The sequence below is a fragment of the Oryctolagus cuniculus genome, chromosome 8, assembly GCF_964237555.1.
Source record: "Oryctolagus cuniculus chromosome 8, mOryCun1.1, whole genome shotgun sequence".
NCBI classification, from domain to species: Eukaryota; Metazoa; Chordata; class Mammalia; order Lagomorpha; family Leporidae; genus Oryctolagus; species Oryctolagus cuniculus.
The window spans coordinates 76146-97475 of NC_091439.1; the positions used below are offsets into that span (position 1 = coordinate 76146).

A 21330-nucleotide genomic window follows, 5' to 3' on the forward strand; every position below is an offset into this window, starting at 1 on the left:
GAAGCTGTGTGGGCCTGAAAGGGCTGGTGGGAGAGCAGGACCGGAGCTCAGGACACATCTTCTCCCTGGCTCCCTGAGATGGCGAAGCCACAGGGCCCCACTGCTGAATGCTCATTTGCATATATTCAATTTCTAGGAAAAGCCTGGTTTCCCATTTCCAGAGGAAACAAGAACCAGCAGGCTCAGTGGCCAAGGTCAGCGACCACGGCCAGGTCTGCACTCCAGGCCACAAGGCCGTGCGGCTATGGGTGGGTCTGTGTGGCCCAGGCAGAAAGCAGGGTGTGGGCAGGGGAAGACGCCACGCCTATGGCCGAGCAGCCGCCCGCCTCTCCTTCGTGCAGCGGGAGCCTTCGCCAGCTGGGCCGTCCCGAATCCTGCTTGGGGTCCCCCTTTTTATTCCTCAACTTTCTCAGGTTCCTGGAGAGTTCCCACAGCCGGGTCCCCCCAGGGGCACTGCTGGCTTCACCCACCTCGGAGGAAGGTGGCATCACCCTCACTGCCCCACCCTGCCCGAGAAGGGCACGAGAAGGGTCAGCAGTAGCCTCACGACTTGGACCCGAGGCCTGGGACCCCCAAGTCCCTTCCTCCCGCTCGTCCTCTCCACCGGGGCTGGAACTGGGGTGTCCCTCCTGCCCCCCACCCTCTCAATGGGCAGGAATCCATTCTTTCCTCTCTGGCTGGACTCAAGGCAGAGCCTTGCCAGGGACCAAAGTGGTGACCCTGGGCCCCTGGTGGAGCCTGGTGGGGCTGGGCGGGGCGGGATACGACCCCCAGGAAGTCTCACTTTCTGAGCAGGCGACTCCGGCCCCATACTGCACGCCGCCCTGGGGACAGGACACATCCTCGTCGTGGCGGCAGTGCTCCAGGGACAGCTCCGTGCCCGAACACTTCACTCCGCTCATGACCACTTTGTTGCTGTAGACGTCTCCGTGCCAGTACCAGGTCTCCTGGGTGAATCAACACGAGAAATGGCCAGTCTGTCACCAGTACTGTCATGTCCTCATACTTGGTCAGCTTGCAGTCTCGCACACACACCGCAAAATCCAAGACAGGGAGTCACTCACTCCAGCCACGCAGTTAGTGGGCGGCAGAGTGGACAAGAATCCGGGTCTCCCAGCCCTAGCTCTCGGATTCTGCTATGCTGGTGGTCAAACAATTGCTCCACGCCACACATCAGGAATGGTCAGTACCTGCCTGCAAGTCACACTGCCCACTGCCGTGCCAGGGCAGACATTGCTAATCAATCAGTGCTCCAGGAAGACCCTGCCAATCGATTGATCAGAATTTGCAGGTGATAAGAAATCCATTTCCACATGTCAATGATGACATGTCATGAAGTCTAACTTGTGGACTCATTCTGGGGAACGCGATTATTAGTGGGGTGTTCTGCACCCGGGGTTCACGATGCTGGGATGGATCTGGCCCCTCGGATCTCAGTAGCTTCAAAGCGCTGTTGCAGATCAACTCTCCTAATGAGGTCAGGTCAGGTCCAGAGCAGGGGAGCCTGCTCCTGAGGTCACTCGGGCTTGGACTGCATGGCAGGGTTAGGGCCAGGGACGTCTGCCCGGGGACCTCAGAGAGACACCACCAGGGCAGGAAAAGGGCTTGCATGGGCCTCATCCAAACCTCTGGCCATGGTTCATTTCATGTGTCGACCTGGCGGGGGCACGGTACCCAGCTGGTTGGTCCAACACCATCCCAGTGTTTCCGGGACAGTTTTTAGATGAGAGCAATGTTCAGCTTGTCCTTCTTGGTGTGGGCAGGCCTCAGCTAGCCAACCAGAGGCCTTGAGGGAACACCCCTCCCCCAGGAAGAGGGAAGTCCACCAGCAGATGGCTTCTGATGGAGCCCGCAGCATCAGCTCGTCCCAGGGTCTCGGGCCTGCTGGTCTACCCTGCAGAGGTCAGCCCTGCCAGCTCCCACAGTCGTGGGAGCCCATTCTCTCTCCTCCTCTCTCCCTCTGCACATATTTATCTTAGGGACAGACTTGAGACTGACGTCAAGCCCAGGCCTGTGTCACCCCTAGGAATCCTAGGAATGAGCCGCCCGGGGTGGGGGTGGGGGAACAAGACCAGAAGGGGGGTGGCTCCACTGACACGTGGCGCTGTTTTTCCATTCCCCTTGGAGGATGACAGTGAGCCCTGGTTGGCTGCAAGCAGCATGAGCAGAGACCCAGTGCTGCCCCGGAAAGCTGAGCTCCCAGAAAAAGCGTGGGCAGCTGTGTCTGCACCCTGTCCCTCCTAGATGCTGGGCCAAGCAGCCCCGGGGGTGGGGGAGGGGAGGGACAGAGGCAGCCCCTGGGCAGGACTCAGCACCTCCCCTTGAGAGCGACCTGGACCCCAGCCAGCCTATGGGAGGCAGGCAGGCAGGCACGGTGAGCACGCCGGAGTTCCCCGCTTCTCTCCCGGAGACACCCCTTTTCCCAGAAGGCCACTTAGGAAACAGGAGCTCGGACTGGGGCCAGCAAAAGCAAGGTGGGGGTGCTTACACCTCTTCCTGTTTAACATGATGCTTCCTGAGAGAGCCGGGGTACTGGGGGCCTGGGATTACCCATGCACGTCATGGGGGGGGCGGGGGTACAGCTGGCTGGTGGGGTCGCAGCCAGGAGCAGCCCCTGCACCTCCGAGCCCTGGGCGGCCCTGTAACCGAGGGCAGGTGGGAGGCCACAGGTGGGGGAGGAAGCCAGAGCCAAGTGACAGGGACCCTGGGCGGGTGGACGAGGCCCGGATGCCAGGGGGCTGCTGAGCAAGCGAGCTGAGGCGTTGGGGTGTCGGGGCTCAGGCTGGTGGGGGAGGGTCGGGTCACCAGGGCCCCAAAGGGCTGCACGCTCCCCTCTGCGAACGGCACATGGCACTCCCTGGGATCAGCTCCCCACGGGCGGAGGCGGGCGGAGGCGGGGAAGCTCACCTGGAAGGCGTTGCTGGCGAAGCCCAGGCCCAGTTGCCTGCACACCACCATGGCCTCCACGATGCCCCAGTTCTCGCCACACACCGTCCCCCACACGAGCGACCCGTTTCTCTTCGTCAGCACCTCCACTCGGCCCTCGAAAGGGTTGCGGCCCCCGTTCAGGCGTAGCTGCGGACAGGGAGGAAAGCGTGGTCACAGGGAGACACGGCACCCGTGCACGGGGAGGGGAGATGATGGAGGAGGCCTTCGGTCCCCAAGTCCTCAAGCCACGATTCAGCATCAGCCCTGGCAGCCTCCGGAGTGGTGGCGTTCTGCCTGGCTCATGCTCACAACGGCTGGCCCATCCCAGGCATCTTGGGTCCTGGCGGTTCCAAGCTGGGGAAGCCGGCCCGGACCCCAGGGGCACCCCAGGGAAATCTGACCCCAGCCCTGCAGCTCCCCGGGAGCCCGCTGGCTGAGGCTGCTTGTGCAACCAGACACATGGGCTCAGAGGATTCCCCCACCCCCCGAGATGCGGGTCCTGGGTCCTCTTCTCCTCCCCATGGCTTCCGCCTGGCTTGCTCCTGCTCCTGCCCTCACCCCACTCCCCGGCTCCCCTAGTCCTCTCCAGCCTGGAACGCACCCCACTACTGTCCCAGAGACCCGCGGAGCCAGCTGCCCACTGGATACTTCCACTTGGCGTCTGTGAGATCCCAAAGCAGAACTTGGCCTCTTTTCTGTTGCTCTTCGTTCCCTCCTCCCCCTTGTCCCTGCACGAACCGTCTACCCCAGGGGCCAGCAGGGAAATACTTTAGGATCTGTGGGTCCCTGTTGTACCCACTTAACTCTGCTCTGATAGCCAGAAAGCCACCACGGACGATTTAGAAATGACTGCGTGAGCTGTGTTCCAGTAAAGCTTTATCGACAGAAACAGGATGATGGGCTTGGTCCCCGGGGCCACGGTGTGCTGATCCTGCAACTGTTGCTGTAGATGCCAGAGGTGGAGGAGGCGCCTGCACATCAGCCCTTCTCCCACACCCCTGTCCTGTTGAATCTGGTGGCGTGGACCTGCTCCGTCTCCCTATCCATCCACACGCCTGCAGCTCCATCCCTACCTTTCCTCTCCCAGCCTCTCTCAGCTCCTGGCCTTCTGCACTGCCTGTGCTCTGGCCTCCACCTGCCCCTTCTCTGCTCAGAGCCGGAGCAGTGTCTGAAAGCCAAGGGCCACGCCCCTCTCCTGCTCAGCGCCAGGAGCCACGTCCCGGGTGCATCGCTGGCCCCCATCTTCTGCATTCTCTGTCTTCCTGGCCTTTGGGAGTTTCTTTCTTTTTTTCTTTTTTTTAAGCTTCTGGGGCTGTCTGACGTCCTTGGCAATGTTACATAGTGAGGGACCCACGTCACACGGACGCCTTCTCCCCACCGAGGCCCTTCTGCCTCGTGGATCCAGTTCACCTGTTGGATGCTGAGGCCAACGGGGCTGCCTGTGACTGGGGGCAGTGCAACCCTCAGCCCTTTAAATGCCTTACCCTGCCTCCCTTAACACCATACAGACAAGGCGTGGCGCCTCCAAGAATCCTCAGTACGCGAAGCCACTGACTCCCCAGGCTGGGGCAGAGCCCATCAGGAGAGCGATAGGCTGGCCAGGGCCCGGGCCTTGACAGCCGGAGCAGCTGTGCCTGCAAACCCACCAGGGGTGGCTCTGGGTACCCACCGGCCACCCCTCTGCTGCTTAGCTTCCCCGAGACCCGGTGAGGACCTGTGGTCACCCTCTGTCTTCGATGTGCTCACAGGACTCTGCGAGGGGCGCCAGTACCTCCCAGACAATGCCATGAACCGTGCAAGTGAATGCTCACCCAGGAGTTACTGAGCACCGACAGGCACCACAATAAGATGGGAAACTGACAGGCACACTGTTGTCGCCGTGACTGAGTCCTGGGCTCTGTACAAGTCCTTAATGGACATGAGCTCCTCCCTCCCTCATAGCAACCCCATGATGCGGTCCTACCACAGTCAAACCCATTTTACAGATGGGCAAGTAGAGTCTCCGATTAGCAAAGCATGTCTTAACTGCCCCACTACGCCAGCTCAATACCAGCGTTGTTAAGTATCCTTTTCTAAGGATTCTGGGGACACCTTGGGGGTTCGCAGTCAGGTCAGAGGATTGAGGGTTCCCACCAGGAGGGCCGGCCCTGGCAATTGGCCTAGCTACCCCGAAGTGCTTGTGGACCCCTGGGGTCCTGGGGTCTGCACTGACCCCTGGGGCTCGAGGCACTCACCAAGCAGCTAATGCTGTCTTTCGGGAAACCACCTCCGGTCACCTCGGCGCTGCTGCCTTGGTGAGGAGCAGAGCAGTGTGCAGCCCGTCTGCCCACTCCCTGGACCCCCTGGCCTGGCTGCGGCCAGGGAAAACCGTGTGTCCCGGATGGCCAGCCCCAGCCCTAGACCCGGGAGAGGCCCCCTGAAATCTGCACCCTGGTTTCCCCAACCTGCTAGCATGCCGGCTGTGGGGTGCTGAGCTCACCGGTGGCAATGGGCCCCCAAGAGGCCTCAGGGGCAGCCAGGCGCCCCTGGCCCATGGCCTGTCCGTGAAGGTCGGGGCTTCCCCAAGTCTCAGCCCCGGCATGCCCCTTTGGTACTTGGCAAGGGCGGCTACATTTTCCCGAGCACGAACAGGCAGAACCAAACACGCCAGTGAGGCCACCCGGGGCTTTGACGAAGCTGCGTCCATCTGGTCAGCTGCTTTCCTCATCTGAGCCTCTGCCTTCCCACCTGTAAAATGGGGCAGCAGGTGCAGGCTACCCAGGAGGCGGGACATCCCGGCTCACTTTCCACACAAGGCCTTGGTCCTGCTGCCAGGCAGGCACCAGGCCCGCAGGTCAGAGGTGAACTGGAGGTTGGCAAGGGGTCGGGGCTCCCAGCTGGATCTAATGGCCGCGTGAGGACTCAGCGAGCCGGCACCCAGCCCCTCACCTTCTTCTGGAAGCCCATGGCGGGGATGTTGCACCGCACACCAGCGTCTTCCTCGTGGCTGCAGCCCTCAGACTTGGCGTTGAACTTGCAGTCCACGATGGACTTCTCGCTCCCTGTGCACTCGATCTCGTTGAGGTGGATGGGTCCTATCCCTGGTGAGGGGAGACAAACACGGGCCGTGGGAAAACAAACAAACAAAAACAAAAACAAAAACAAACAAAAAAAACACAAACCTCAGGATCAACTTTCCGGAACTGGCCGGAAAGTTCTAGAAAGTGCGAAGGTGCTTGTCCCATCCTCCAAACCGCTCCCAGCCACCTGGCATGATCAGCTCAAGGACCCGGGCCGCCTTTTCCAGGACACAGCAGTGCTGACCGGCCTGCCATTCGCTAACATGCTGTGTGACCTTGGCCAGCTCACTCAGCCTCTCTGAATACTGCTTTTCCACCTATGTAAAGCAGCTGAGCTACAACACCCCTAGGTTTCCTTCCCCACCGGATAAGCCCGTGCATTTACGACTTTGAGCGGGGACGGGGGGAGGACTACGGCTCTGTTGGTCACAGTCCCTGCAGGACACGGAAGGTACCCTGTGGACGAGCTGAGCTAACAAAGCACATTTAAAATACAGGTATGGGCAGCACACGTGGAAATCACAAGCAGAGCCCAGTCCTCAGCGGTGAGCAGGTCTATCAGTGGGGGGAGGAAGCCAGTGTCAGAGGTCATCCGTGGACAGGCCACCTGCTGAGAGCTGTCGCCCTGCTGGAGGGGTCGGCACCAGGGCGTCCTGCAGGGAGGCTAAGCACCTCCAAACCTCCCCTCCCCCGCCAGTCCACCAGTTCCTGCCAGTGCTCTTTGTTGGCCATACCCAGCCATGCGTCTGGGGCACTGGACATTGTGGGCCAGGGTGGGGAGAGCACAACACCCAGCAAATGGCCCCTGGTGACAATGCAGAGGCACTGAGATGGCCAGCATGCCCCCTCCCCCAGAGGCGGAATTCCAGGCCCACTAATCTCCATTCACTGTAGCACAGAGAGCGAGCTGCCCGCTGCCGAGCCCTGCACGCGGGGTCCAACACACTTCCAGGCCGTCAGTTACAGAGCCAAGCACGACCCGCGCCTCCCGCTGTTTCCCGGCTTCTTCCACACATCCTCAACACTGCTGTCCACCACCTCGTGGAAGGCCTAGCCAACAGGCTGCCCGATCTTGGACTTGAACCCTGCAAGCTGCAAGCTGAACAGACCTCTTATGCTTGTAACGTGAATTGCCTCGGGCACTTTGCGGTAGCAGCGGAACGTACCTGGTGCTGCTACTTGGCACAGGGCAGAGGCCAGCGTTCCTTCATGAAACTCTGGTTCCAGTGTCCTGTGTCTGGCCTGTCCCATTGCACCTACTTCTTATTGAGGATTTCATTTTTTTAAAAATCAATTCACTTATTTATTTGCCTTAATCACATCAGTCATCATCGCTGTCTCCCGGGGTCTACATTAGCAGGAAGCTGAAGTCAGGAGCTGAAGCCGGCCTTGAACTTGGGCACTCTGAAGTGGGACCTTGGCATCTCTAGCAGTGTTTCAACTACAAAGCTAACTGCCTGCCCCAGGTGAGAGGATTTCAAAGCCCCCACTCTGCAGCTACTCTAAGCAAAACACAGTCTTTGTGGCCACAAGTGGCTGTGTCCACTTGAAACGTAGAAACCCAGGCAGTCCAGACTGAGACGTCCGTGAGTGTTAAAATCCTTGCTAGAGTCCAGAGATTTAGCACAAAAGGCAAAGGGCCTTGTGAAATTTAGACTGATTGTATGCTGACATAAGAATAATTTGAATAGGCTGGGTTAAAGAACTATACTTTTAGATATTAATGTATTATTATTATTATTTTAAACTTGAGACACAGAGAAACAGTACGAGATCTATCTACAGGTTCTCTCCTCAAATGCCTGCGACGGCCAGGGTTGTTCCGAGGCTGGATCCAGGGCCGGGAACTCCATCCGGGTCTCCCATGTGGATGGCAGGGACCCAACTACTTGCGCCATCACCACTGCCTCCCAGGGTGTGCATCTGCAGGAAGTGGGAATGGGGAGCAGGGCTAGGTGTGGCACCCAGGTGCTCCAGTATGGGATGCAGAAGTATTAATGGCTGTCTAAAGCACTAGCTCAGAGGCCCGCCCCAGAAAACGCGTTATTAAAATTAACTTCGGGGCCAGGGTTGTGGCACAGCTAGTTAAGATGCTGCTTGCGATGCCAGCATCCCACGCTGGAGGGCCGGTTTGTTGCTCAGCCCGATACAGCTTTGCACTAATGCATCGGGAAAAGCAACAGAGGATGGCTCAAGTCCCTGGGCTCCTGCCACCCACAGGGGAGACCCGGATGAAGCTCTTGTCTCTTGGCTTCTGCCTGGGCCAGTCTTGGCTGCTGTGGTCATTTAGGGGGAATGAACCAGAAGATGGAAGATCAATCTCTCTCGCGCGCCGCCTAATAAGTAAATAAATCTAAACAAGTTAACTCTACCTGTTCCATTCTTCTAACGTGACTACTAGAAAATTCAAAATTCCGTATGCGGCTCACATATTTCTCTTGGTTGGGAGCACTGGCACGTCTTCACCAAGTATTCCTTCAGCTGACTAACTATCTGATTGGAAGGCATTCCTGGAGCCTGCAACACCTCGGTCTGCAGGGCTGTGGCAGGGCCCAGAAGGTTGCTCAAGGTCACCGAGCAAATCGCTGGGCAAACACTGTGATGACCTAATTTTCGGCGGTTGTCCTTTCGCTACCCCTGGCTGTGGGTGTGGTCCCTCGATGCATCAGCCGGAGCCAGGACTGAGGGACCAGCCCACTCTGCTCCGTGTCTTGATATTCAACGTGGCCTCTCCCCTTTGCCTGCTGGAGCCGACCCCACCCAGGTGGCAGCAGGTGACAAATCCCCCACCGGTTCTTTCAAGGGCAGCATTGCAAGCGCCGGTGGCCTCTTTTTCCTAGAGTTCTGTGGGCCCCTGGCAACCCGCGGGCTGCGCCGGGCAGTGGAATAGTTAGGTCAGACTGCACACGCCCATGATCAATGGAACATTCCCGTCACCGGGCGCTGGTCTGGCTCATCAGAACGAGGGGTCCCCTGGGGACGTGGGTGAGCATTAAACCCACCGGACCGGATATCGGTGAACTGTGGTAATATCCAAGACCCCAGGGGACCCTGAACAGCTAGCTCACCGTGGCCCCGTGTGACACTCGAGTCTGCCCCAGTTCCCCAGACTTTGGTAAATGCCCAGGAGGCCGGCACGGATCGGAGAGCAGAGGCGGAGTGCTGATCAGGACAGGGACAGCCCTGGGCCAGACTGGGTGCAAAGGAAGAAGCCCACCTCGGAGACACACAACACCTGGACATCACTCTTCCTGCCACCAGGCACTGGGCACCCTAGGTGGGTCCTTCGGGGTCTCACACGCCCCATCTGAGCAGTACCGCTCAGGGTTCCAGCGCTCTGTCCAGCTCCCCCTGCAAAGCCTCCTTCCAACCTCAGGGAAGCATGCACTCAGACCCACTGCCGCTGGGGCCCTGGGCATGCTGGGGATGGGCTCAACAGATGGCGCTGGACAGAGGAGCTCAAACTTCCGTGGTCTTTAACTGCATCAGCCAAGCCAGCCACTGGCCGAGTGGGGGCAGTCAGCCCCTCTAGGCTGTGACCCGTGACCTCACCACATTCCTTTCTCTGGGGGCGATGGCTGCCTATGGGAACGTCCTCTGGCAGCCAGGGCAGCGGCCTGTCGGCAGGAAGTGATTACGACATTCCTTGTCCAAACCGCACGGCTCTGCAGGGGAGGGCTGGGCACTGGGCGGGCTGCCGAGTGTATCTGGGGTGAGCCCCTCCTTCCGGCTCGCAAGGCCGTGCCGCCTCCCCGGGGCGCGCTGGGGAGGGGACCCACGTGTTGTTCCGTGTGTGTGTCATCTCGCGGAGCCAACCCTGCTCTCAGCGGGTGCCCCACGTGGAGGCTGCCTATGCGTTTATGAAACATTGGTTCAGGACACTTAATACAAACCAGGCCCTTCTCATTAGCATCTCATGGCATTGGGGAGGGGCTTCTGTCGCCCTTCTCTGCTCTCGAGGAGGGAAGGTTTGGGGGGGCTGCACCTGGGCACAAAGCAAGATGACATCCGCTGCTTTTGCTCCCTGCCTGGCGCTCAGCCTGGTGGACCCCCGAGACCCCCTGCTGCAGGCAGGGGGTCACTGACCTCTGACACGTGGCCTCCCCTTGCTCATCTCCTCCCTTCTCTGGGCCTGTTCCCAAGTCCATAAAATGGGGGACTCAGCAAACTCCAAGGCCCAGCTCCAGCTCCGCCTCCATGGGGAGAGGCCGGGGGGGGGGGGGGGGGGGGGGGGATTCACCTGCAGCTGCTGAAGGGGAGGAGGCAAAGCAGAGAGCCCCGCCCCGGAAGTCCACAGCAGCCAGCCAGGGCTGCGCTCTCAAGGCCCCGCCCACTGCTGCGGTGTCCGGCCCTTACCTTGCCCCAGCCTGGAGCCCGTGACGGCCTCTTTGGCGCTGCCGAAGCCCAGCTCTCTGCACACGACGCTGGCCGACACCAGGTCCCACTTGTCGTCGCAGATGGTCCCCCACTCTCCGTTCCGGAGCACCTCCACGCGGCCCTCTCCCACCTGGGCACCGCCTCTCAGCCGCACCAGCGGCTGCTGCCGAAGACACAAGCGCAGAAGCGGGCGCATGTTCAGCGGGCACTCCCGGCTGCGGCCTCCCTTCTCGCCACACGCCCAAGGGTTGCAGTCTGCTGTGACCCTCACGGGCAGGGGGCTTTCGTCCTGGACCCCCGAGGAGCCCATCAGGGACGTGGTCGCCAGGGCATGCCACCATCAACAGGCCCCTCCACCCCCCAGCCTGCTAGCTGCTGCGATGGAACCCCCACCCTCAAGTCTCCTGATTCCAGCAGGATCGCGTTGCCCCTTGCAACAATGCCCAGCAGGCTGTGTGCCTTGGGTCAGACCAGAGTCACTGGTCTACCGTGGCCTATGCCATGACCCCCTTCAGCCCACCCACCGCTGGGGGGAACAGAGCAGACACAGTCGGAGGTGGTGTTTCAAGCACTCACGTTCACGGCCATCCCAAAGGTCAAGCCATCACAGGCTGCACCTCTCTGCCCCACTGACCAGAGCTGATGAGGATTGTGTCAGCTCCCAGACTTACAGAGCCCAGGGTCTGCTCTCTCCGTGGCTCTTGGGAACAAGGGAAGGGAGAGGGGGCTGTGTACCCGACACCCTGCACTTCAGGAACTTTGGTTCTTGCTTCAAAAACCAGGACAGAAATGAATAAAGCTGCTGGCTCTGGGCCCCTGTTTTCTGGAGAACTGTGCCCCCTCTCTCGTGCCCACCACCCCTTCCCAAGCTGTCCAGCTGCACGCCGGGCGTGGGGTGGGGAGGGCTCCTTCCCACGGAGTGGACCACCCCTGACCCAAGTTTCATGGAGGCAGCGTCAAGTCATCTCGGCCCAGCCCAGCCGGGGCCAGACCGTCAGCCGGCCCTGCAGGGAAGATGGAAACCAAGGGAAATTATGATGTCAGTCTCCCTCGCTCCTCCCTCATTGGTTTGGAATGAACTTGATGCCTCTGCTTGAGACCGCACAGTAGAGGAATTCCAAAACAGTAGGATTTGGCATTCCCGTGACTCAGAGCTCAGAGGCTGAGCCAGGGCTGGAGAGAGGCTGTGGTCATCAGAGCCAGTGAGGCTGTGCCGGTGGGCCCCTGTCCCCCGCCCCCACACACGCAGAGGGTGTGACCCCAGATACACATTCCGCACCCCCGTGATACGGGGGCCACAGGGCTGACGGCCTCCCGGAAGAGCCAGAAGTCCCGGCACACACTCTGATGGGGGCACCTGAAGTGGATGTGGCCCTTCCACTGGACACAGCCCCTTTCCCAAGAGCAGGTGCTGACAGGGAGGGGAGGCCAGGAGACGGGGAGGAGACCTAGGTGATGGCCTGGGGAGGGTGGGTCTGCTCAGCCCACACCTTCCCACCTGGGCCAGCTAACACGCCACCAGCAATCGTCCCTGCCCAGGGTTAGCCTCCGCCTCTGCTCCCCATCTGCCCTGGAACTCCTCATGCCAGGGGGATGATTACCAAGTACAGGAGTCTTGTCTGCTCCTGGGAATCAGCCCGATCAATGATCAGCTCCCTCCACCCACCTGCCCACATGGGCAGTTTCCGGCATCCTCTGGGGACGTGTGCATGCAGAGGCGTGGACATGGAGAGCAACCTGCCTCTCAGTGATCGTGCAGGGGAGACAGAATAGTGCAGGCCTGGTCCTGGGAGAGCCTGGGACTTGGGGGGCTGGTTTAGATGACAAGATGCAGGTCTACATCCATGGCCCTCCACCCTCCTGCACACATACACACACACACATGCATACACACCCACACACGGACACACACATGTATACTCCACACATGCAAACTCGCCAAGCCTGACACACATACACCCACCTGCACACAGACACACACATGGACATCCCTATACATCCTGACACATACATGTATACCCCCACACACTGACACACACACAATACCCACATATCCCCACACGTGACACACACATGTACACCACACACCTTGACACATACATGTACACCCACACTGACACACACACCTGCACATCCCCACACGTGACACACACATGTACACCACACACACCTGCACACACTGACACATACATGTATATCCCTACACATCCTGACTTATACATGTACACCCCCAACACTCTGACACATACTCGCACATCCCCACATGTGACATACACATGTACACCACACACCTGCACACACATGTACACTCCACACACATCCTTGGACACATACAAACTCACCAACCCTCTGATCACACACACACACCTGCACACACTGACACACATGTGTACATCCCCTCACACCCTCACATATGTGTACACCCTGACACACACATGCAGACTCACCCTCTGATCATACATACACACACCTGCACACACTAACACACACATGTACATCCCTGCACATCCTGACACATATGTGTACACCCACACACTCTGACACACACATCCCCACACGTGACACATACATATACACCACACAATCACACTCCTGTACACACTGATGCACACGTGTACATCCCTACACACATTCACAAATGTGTACAGCCTCTGACACACACATGCAGACTCACCAACCCTCTGGCACACATGCACACACAGGCACATCCTCACAGCCTTTCTAATGCACATGCACACACATCCACACACTCTGACACATACCCAGACACACTGATAGACACGTGCACACACAGTGACACACACATACAGTCTGACACACACCTGCACACTCGGACGCATGCATACTCACACTCACCAGCACACACTTTCTCTGACACATGGACACACGCTCTGACAGACCGTGCACACACCCCCACACATTCTGACACACACATGCACACATACCCACACACGCCTGCACACGCAGAGGCTCCCGTTCACACACGTGTAACGTGACGGACATACTTGGGGAAAGCCTTTTAGAACCCCTATCCTTTTGATGCAAAATACACAAACACTGGAAATATGCTGGCAGCCAACTGCACGGACTTTAGAGAGTCGGTCCATTTCCAACAGCTCCAGAAGGCTTTTCTCCTTTGGGAATTGGGCAGGGGCACGAGGTCCCTGTTGCACCCCCTGCCCCGTCTGCTCATGGGAGCGATGCCAGCAGACGGTGCACACGGAGCCTGCGACAGCCCGGAGAGCTGCCTTGCTCTCTCACTCTCTCACAGAGGGACTCCGGGCTCGGGTGCAACAGCAGCCAGGTGGCCGCGGCTGGGGCCGGCTCCCCACCCCTGCTGGGTGCCAAGTGGCCGCCCCTCCGGACCTGTCGCTCCTCACCTCTGGTTTATAGGCTTTTCGGAATCTGGAGGGTCCATCGGGGCTGAAGACCTGGCCGGGCACACAGCTGACCACAGCCGGCTGCCCATTCTCACAGGTGATGTTCTTCGTGGGGTGCAGCGACACCTGGGGGCCCAGCTTGCAGCTCGAGATGTGGGCCTCGGTGCCCGTGCAGTCCATGGAGAACGGCCAGTAGCGCAGCTTCTTCCGCCGCGCCACGACCATTCTGCAGGGGAGGGGAGGGACGGGGCATTGGTGACCAGGCACCCTGACATCCTTGCACCCCACCCCCAACCCCACTTCCTTCCACAACGAGGCAGAAGCCAGACACGGTCCCTGCTCCCGGAGCTCAGCCCTGCTCCCCAGGCAGGGTCTCTGCACCGTGTGTTCTATCAGGGCCCATTCCTGCCAGCACCTGCTTTAGGGTCTGCACCACACCTGGCGCAGGCGCTAGAGCCCTTGGGTGCACATGACCTCCTGCTCTGGGAGGAGGAAGACACGGTGGAAGGAAACAGCCACTGTAAGAACGCTGAAGCCTATAAACAGAGAACGCAAAGTGTGTCAATGTCCCCAAGGCATCAGATAATTTCCCCAGGCCTCGCCGTCATTCCCTGGCTTTATTTAACTTTGTCAATGAGCAGCACGAGTCGATCGCTAAAATCTCTCCTGGAGCTGATGTGATGGTGCAGCAGGTTAAGCCGCTTCCCATAGTTAAGCATCGGCTTCCCATAGTGCAATGCTGGTTGCTCTGCTTACGATCAAGCTTCCTGCCAATGATATGGGAGGGCAACAGAGGATAGCCCGAGTTCTTGGGCCCCTGCCACCCAGAATGGAGTTCCTGGCTCCTTGCTTGGGCCTGGCCTAGCCTAGCTCTGACTTGGTGTATTTTGGGGGGAGTGAACCAGCAGATAGAAGATCTCTCTTTCTCTCTCTCTCTCTCTCTCTGTTGCTATGCACTTCAAATAAATAAATCTTTTTTAAAAAGTCTGTCAATGATAGATACACACGTGTGAATCCAGTGAGAAGCCGTGAGAGCAGTCTTATGTGGCCCCTCTGCTGAACCAAGATCACTTGTTTATTAAAGGGAACTCTAAGGGCAATGAACCTGCCGCAGTGGGGTTGGAACTGTCTTGACATCACATTAGTTAACAGTCTCTTTATGTCCCAAATAGAAGTAGTAACAGAATCCACTCCCTGAGAATGTTAGGGGAGCTCAATGAGCAAACTCCGCAAGTCCCTGAAGTCCCGCCCAGAACACACGGGCTGAGTGTGTCCCCAGGGACTCGTGAGTTGGGAGCCTGGTCCCAATGTGGTGGTGCTGAGGGGTGATGGAGACCTTCCAGATATGGGGTCCAGGGGCAGTCCTTAGGCCATGGAGGGCGCTGCCCATGGGAGGGATTAAAGTGAGTATTGTCCTGTAGGAAGGCAGACATCAACCTGCGGGAGTGAAAGAGGCCGAGGGAAAAGAGAGAAGGTTGTGCAGCCTTGGGAGCAGCCCAGCATTTGCACCCTGAAGTCCTGGAGGTGCCAGTTTTCCCCTGGAGCCTTCCCAGGACAATCTTCCTGGCCCAGACCAAGGGGGGCTATTGTTGGCTACCCAGTCTGACAACACTGGGTAATACAGCCTGGGAGGAGCTGCCTACCCAGAATGCCCTTTGTCCAACAATAGCCCAGAAGAAGAGGCAGGAAGCAGTGCACCCCTATGAACCCCAGTCTGAATGCAGACTGAGCTGTCCACCCAGCCCATCGGATGTACCATTTCATTAAACTCTGACTACCCCGACTCAGTCTCCCGTCTGAAGTTCTTTCCTTAGGTGGACACAAGGACCTCTACTCTGGCCATCTCCGCCAACACTGCAGGGGCGAATTGTTACCAAGGCAAGCCGCACCCCCAAATTCCTCTCTGGCCTCTGGTTTTGCCAAGTGCTCACTCCCACTCGCCTGCTCCTGCCATGGTGCCATCTGCCCAACCAGAGGCCCAACCAATGGGGCCGCTCCAGGTTAAAATTTCAGCCTCCAGGAGCGTCAGCCAAATAAACCCGTTTTCTTTATACAGTGACCCAGCTTTGGGTATTCTATTATAGCCCTGAGAAAGTAGAGTGACTCCTTGTTTAATAAAGAAAAATGCTTGGGGTGGAAGGGACTTGAGATTTCCTCCAGAGATGTTTTCTTGTTAATGCATCAAACCTTTTGATGCTTGTCCCTGCTTGGCAGCCAGGCCAAGATGCCAGAGAGAGCCAGACAGGCTCATCCAACTGCCCCATGTGGGTGGGTGGGGCCTCTCAGGGCAGGCGGAGCCCCAGAGCAGGGCTCAGTGAGGTCCTGTCCCTGCTGGTCTGGCCGCCCCGGAAGCACCTGCTTTGTCTCAGTGTGCAGACACAGAAGGAGGGGGCACCCTGCACATGCGGTCCGCCTCCGCTTAGTCAAAGTGGGAGACTGCTGACCCTAGTGCACCTGTGGGCACCATGACACTGAGTCTTTGAAAGTCCGGGGAAAGCCTAGAATGTGTGCGCTCATTGCGGCTGTCGGCTGCTGCAGATAATTCCACCGGAGGGCTGCTCCTGACTCCCAGAACCGCGGCCGGCCCCTCCCCACTTCCTGCCAAGCCCGGGAAACCTATGCTTCACCCCGACGCTGCAGTCAGGTGGGAGGACACACTAGCTGCGTGAGGCCCCGTCAGGCCACGCCAGCGAGCAGCCTTGGCTCTCACAACGCTGTTGGCTCCCAGCTGTCGGTGGCGGCCATCCCGCCCAGGAACACACGCACAGAGCTCTCATTAGAGAGCCAGGCGCCCCAGCGTTCCTCTGACGGCAGCTGCTGGGAATGCACTGCCCACCCCAGCCCCCACCAGGGAGGGTCCCCCAGAGCCCGCCCAGTGTGAGTCATTCCTGGTGGCCCGAGCGAGGCCTGGGGGGGAGGAGGGCTGGACCTGGGACGACTGGAGCTCCAGTGGGAAGCCTGTTTTGCCAAAGCCTGTGGCTGGAGGGGCAGCAGGAACAACTGGGTAGCTTGATGCAGCTCTCCCTCAGCTGGGGGTGAAGCCAGATTTTGGGGGGGCTCTGCTGGCTGCTGAGCAGTCCTGTTCCACAGCTGGGGGAGCCACCATGGGATGGGTTTGGAGACCCCCCAGGAGCAAACCCCATAAGCCCTTCCCTACCCTGACTGCTGGGCCACAGTGATGTGTGTGGGGGTCCCTGGAAGGAGTCACTTCAGAGCCACAGTCCAGGAGTTCCCCCGAAGGTCTCACGGGGGTCCCCTTCCTCCCCAGTGCACAGCCACCCCGGAGAAAGGGCCCTATGGGGGAAGGCTGGGACACAGAGCGACAGCTCAGCGCACTTCCAAAAGTTCATGGAGAAACAGAGTCTTAAAAATAAATTTATTTTGGTGTAAAAGAAATTTGAAAGCCATGCATGGTTTATTCATAGTATGCATTTTTGCACCCTTTACTTGGTTCTTTGGGTTGAGGTAAAATGCACGTAATTTGCAAATTCGCCATTTAAACAGCACCATTCAGTAGCATTTAGAGTATTCACAGTGGACGGCAACCATGTCCACTGTCTGGTTCCAGTGCCCCCTAAAGGAAACCTCGCACCCCTTATGAGTCACCTCTCAACTCCCACCCCCGTGGCCCTGGCATCCGCAGTCTGAGTGTGGTCTCTGTGGATTTGTCTGACCTGGACATTTTGTAACAATGGAATCATGGGGCGCTCAGCCTGTCTGGCTTCCTACACCTGACACTGATGTTCCTTTCTGGGACTGCAGGGCACTGGGCACTGTGTCATAGGGGCGGACACACCATGTTACCACTCAATCTGCTGACGGACACGAGGAAGTCCCCGAGCGCCGCCCCGCGCATCCCCTATGGGACCTTTATTCCCCATTGGAGCCACCACGCATGTGCACTCTCACAAGCCTGAGGGCATGCTGGAGATGGATGCTATCAGTATCCGTGGGCCGGAGGACGTATGTGACTCCCTATAATAATACACATTTCTCATGAGCTTTTATAAAACCCCTCATTTGCATGGATTTCAAAATTTTTTGTGCCAAATAAATTCATCTTTAAAAAATTATTTGCATTTTATTTGAAAGGCGGGGAGAGAGGGGAGTTTAGGGGGAGAAAGAGGAAGAGAGAGAGAGAGAAAGAGAGAGAGAGAGAGATTTTCCATCTGTTGGTTTACTCCCCAAATGCCCCTCTACCCCAACAGGTAAGGCTGGACCAGGCTGAAGCGGCAATCTGAAACTCAGTCCAGGGCTCCCACGTGGCTGGCAGGAACCCGGCTACTTGAGTCGCCACCTGCAGCTTCCCAGCGTGCATGCACACAGCAGGAAGCTGGACAGACGCGGAGGAGCCGGGACTTGAACCCAGGCAGTCTGATACAGCATGTGGGCATCCCAAGTGGCATCTTAACCGCTGTGCCAAATGCCTGCCCTTGAACACACCTGTGTCATTTCCCACGACCTCTCTCAAGGTCCCCTGGACAGATTCAATACATCAGGCCTTTCAGGACACAAGGGCTTCTCTTCACTCAAGGGGTTCGGGATCTGGAAACGAACTCGAGTCTGAGGACTGACTGAGAGCTGTGCCTCTTGTGACTCAGGTCTGACTTCTGTCCACCTCCCCAGAGCTGTTCTGCTTACACAGATCAAGGGAGAGTTCAGTAGGCTTCCTATCTGTGTCACTTCTAGGAGCACGTGACCAGCCGGCCAGCACACGGGTCTGTTCGGATGGCTGCTGTGACTCTGCTGTCACAGTAACCACACCCAGCATGCATTTGGTGGTTGAGTGACACCCCCAGGCCCCACCCCCCGAGGACTTCTGCTACATTTAAGCTTCATTTCCTACGGTGCAGCCTGGCTGCCAGAGGAGCCCCTGCAGAGCTCTTCAAGGAGGCTGGGGTCTGCTCACACACGCCTTCCCACCATCGAGGTGAAACATTTATGTCCTGACCCTCCCGGGGGAGTTGGTCTTAAAGGGCAAACCCACCCCAGCATTCCAATCTCGTTAAGCCTTTGAATCCCTTTCTCAACATTCAACCAGGACAGCATTGTCATGACCAGCCAACGTGGTCATGGTTCAGTCAACCGACCAACCAACCTACTAACCAGTCAACTAACCAACAAATCAACTAACCAACTAATCAAATCAACCAACCAACTAAACAATGAATCAACTAACCAACAAATCAACCAACCAACTAACCAGCCAACCAACCAATCAACCAACCAACTAACTAATCAACCAACCAACTAGCCAACCAATCAACTAATCAACTAACCAACCAGTCAACCAATCAACTAACTAGCCAGCCAACCAAACTGTCCAAGCCCGTCTGACTCTCTGAGCTGCACCATGAAAATCAGAAACCCTGTTTTAGAGAGCTCATGTCAATAGATCAACATCAATATTGGGATTCTCCCTTAAGGAGGAAAAGGGGCCAGCGTTGTGGCGTAGCAGGATAAGCCACTGTGTGCAACACTGGCATCCCATACTGGAGTGCCAGCTCATGGCCCAGCTCCTCCATTTCTGACCCAGCTCCCTGCTAATGCTCCTGGTAAAGTAGCAGAAGTTGGCCTAAATGCTTGGGACCCTGCCACTCCTGTGGGAAACCCTGGCTTTGACCCAGCCCAGGCCTGGCCACTGTGGCCATTTAGGGAGTGAACCAGTGGATGGAAGACCTCTCTGTCTCTCCCTGTCTTCTTGTCACTCTGCCTTTTGGAAAAAAAAATAGGTACATCTTTTTTAAAAAAAGAAAAATGACTATCGAATGTGCCTGGCCCCAGGGATGGTGCCTGAAGCTTAAGCTTAAGCTTCGCTAGCCTCGAGGCACACGCACCGCTCCCGTGAAGTGCGGAAGGAGGCTCCACGCAAAGCCAGGGCAGGGGAGGGAGCAGCCCTGGAGAGGAGCCCCTGCCCCCACTCTCGGGAGAGCCTTGGAAGCAGAGACCTATGGGGTGCCTGCGGTAAGGGGCTCAGGAAGAGCTGCAGTCACCAGTAGGCCCAGGAGTGAACAGCTGGTTGCAGCCACCCGCTGGAGAGCTTAGCAGCAGGGGCCTGCCCCAGACTGGCAGAGGGGCCTCTGTGGCTAAGCAGGTAACGGCCAAGGGCACTGATAGGGACTGGGCAAAATATCAGCCGTCAGCTCGGCTCCCCAGGCTCCTGTGGTTGTCGGTCTTTGAGTAGGACCCTCAGCTAACCCTGTCCCCTGGCCAGCCTGTCCGGCCCTCGTCCTGGCCAGTGCTGCTGAGCCAGCCATGTCCAGGGAGGACCAGAGCAGCCATGGGGCCTGCAGTGGGGTGGCTGCGGGGGCTCTGCCTGGAACAGGCCTGGAGTGTCCTCCCATGCAGATTAGGGCTGGCTAGCAGTGTCTGAGGTCCCACTGTGTCCCCCGTCCTGGCTCCTGGATAACAGCTCTCTCCAGCCGTATTACTGAAGCACAGGCTCTCTTCCCAGTTCCTCTCTGTTTGGGAGTACGCATGGCCCCAGCTGTCCGTGAGTCACAGTCCAGCCTCAGACACGTGGCCAGCCTGGGGCACTGGGGGGCCAGCCAGGTGGGAAGCCTGTCGGGGAGGGTTTGTCTTTCTGGCTCCAAATTGGTAGGAAATGTGGTGGCGTCATCAGGGCCAGGGAGTCGGCCAGCTGTTGGGAGACCCAGAGGAGGGGACCCCTGGGGCCCACAGGAGGGACTGAGCCGTGGCTGGAGGCTGGGGTGGGGTGGGGCTCACCAGTATGACCACTCCCAGGGGCATCTGTAGCACTCCTGGGCCCATGCGTGGGTTCATGGCTCTGACTAATGGACAGTCCACCCTGGCCACATCCAAACAGAGCGGGGCCAGGCCCTCACGCTCCAGGGAGCTGGAGGAAGAGCGGGGGCTTGGGCGCAGGTCTCCTGACCTTGGAGCCACGTCTCTCCTTGCTCTGATTTGAAAGGAAAGGGGCAGTTCAGTAGCTGACGGAGTGCGGATTCTGCATCTGGAAGCTGTGTCCCGGGGACTGGTTTGATTACCTTTCTCTAGTTGCCTCAGCTCTAAAGCAGGCCCCTCTTATTAGAGTGTGGCCAGGTTTAAATGACCAGGAACAGTGTCCAGTACATGGAAATGTTCAGGGGACAGGAGCTATTATTAGCATTATAATCACAGGGCGGCAGGCAGACCGCACAACCCAACAAGTCCCGTGGGCCTCCATGTCTGCATGGGAAATGCTTGAGAACAAAACTGCAGGTGAGGTGCCTGCACTGTGGCGCAGTGGGTTAAACCGCTGCCTGTGACGCCGGCAGCCCCTAGGAGTTCCGGTTCAAGTCCCGGCTGCTCCATTCTGATTCAGTTCCTTGCTAACGTGCCTGGGAAAGCAGCAGAGATGGCCCACGTGCTTGGGTCTCTGCCATGTATGTGGGAGACCCGGATGGAGTTCCGGGCTTCTAGTTCCAGCCTGGCCTGGCCCAGCTCCAACCATCGCGGCCATCTGGGGAGTGAACTTGTGAATAGAAGACCTCTCTCTCTATCTCTCCTCCTCTCTCTAACTCTGCCTCTCAAAGAAATTAAATAGATCTTTAAAGAAACTGCACGTGGACTGAACACAGCAGACT

The 21330-nt window shown here is 58.1% G+C and overlaps 1 protein-coding gene across 2 annotated transcripts in view; it reads right to left on the reverse strand.

The window, feature by feature from the left end:
• The window catches only part of LOXL2 (lysyl oxidase like 2), a 79385-nt gene that overhangs the window by 13139 nt on the left and 44916 nt on the right, over positions 1-21330 (reverse strand). For both annotated transcript variants that reach the window (XM_051836755.2, XM_051836754.2), the window contains exons 5-9: positions 13745-13970; positions 10344-10527; positions 5857-6008; positions 2908-3075; positions 785-947 (exon numbers count right to left, since the gene is read on the reverse strand). In XM_051836755.2, coding sequence (XP_051692715.1) covers positions 785-947; positions 2908-3075; positions 5857-6008; positions 10344-10527; positions 13745-13970 — 893 coding nt within the window. The remainder of the gene's footprint in view (positions 1-784; positions 948-2907; positions 3076-5856; positions 6009-10343; positions 10528-13744; positions 13971-21330) is intronic.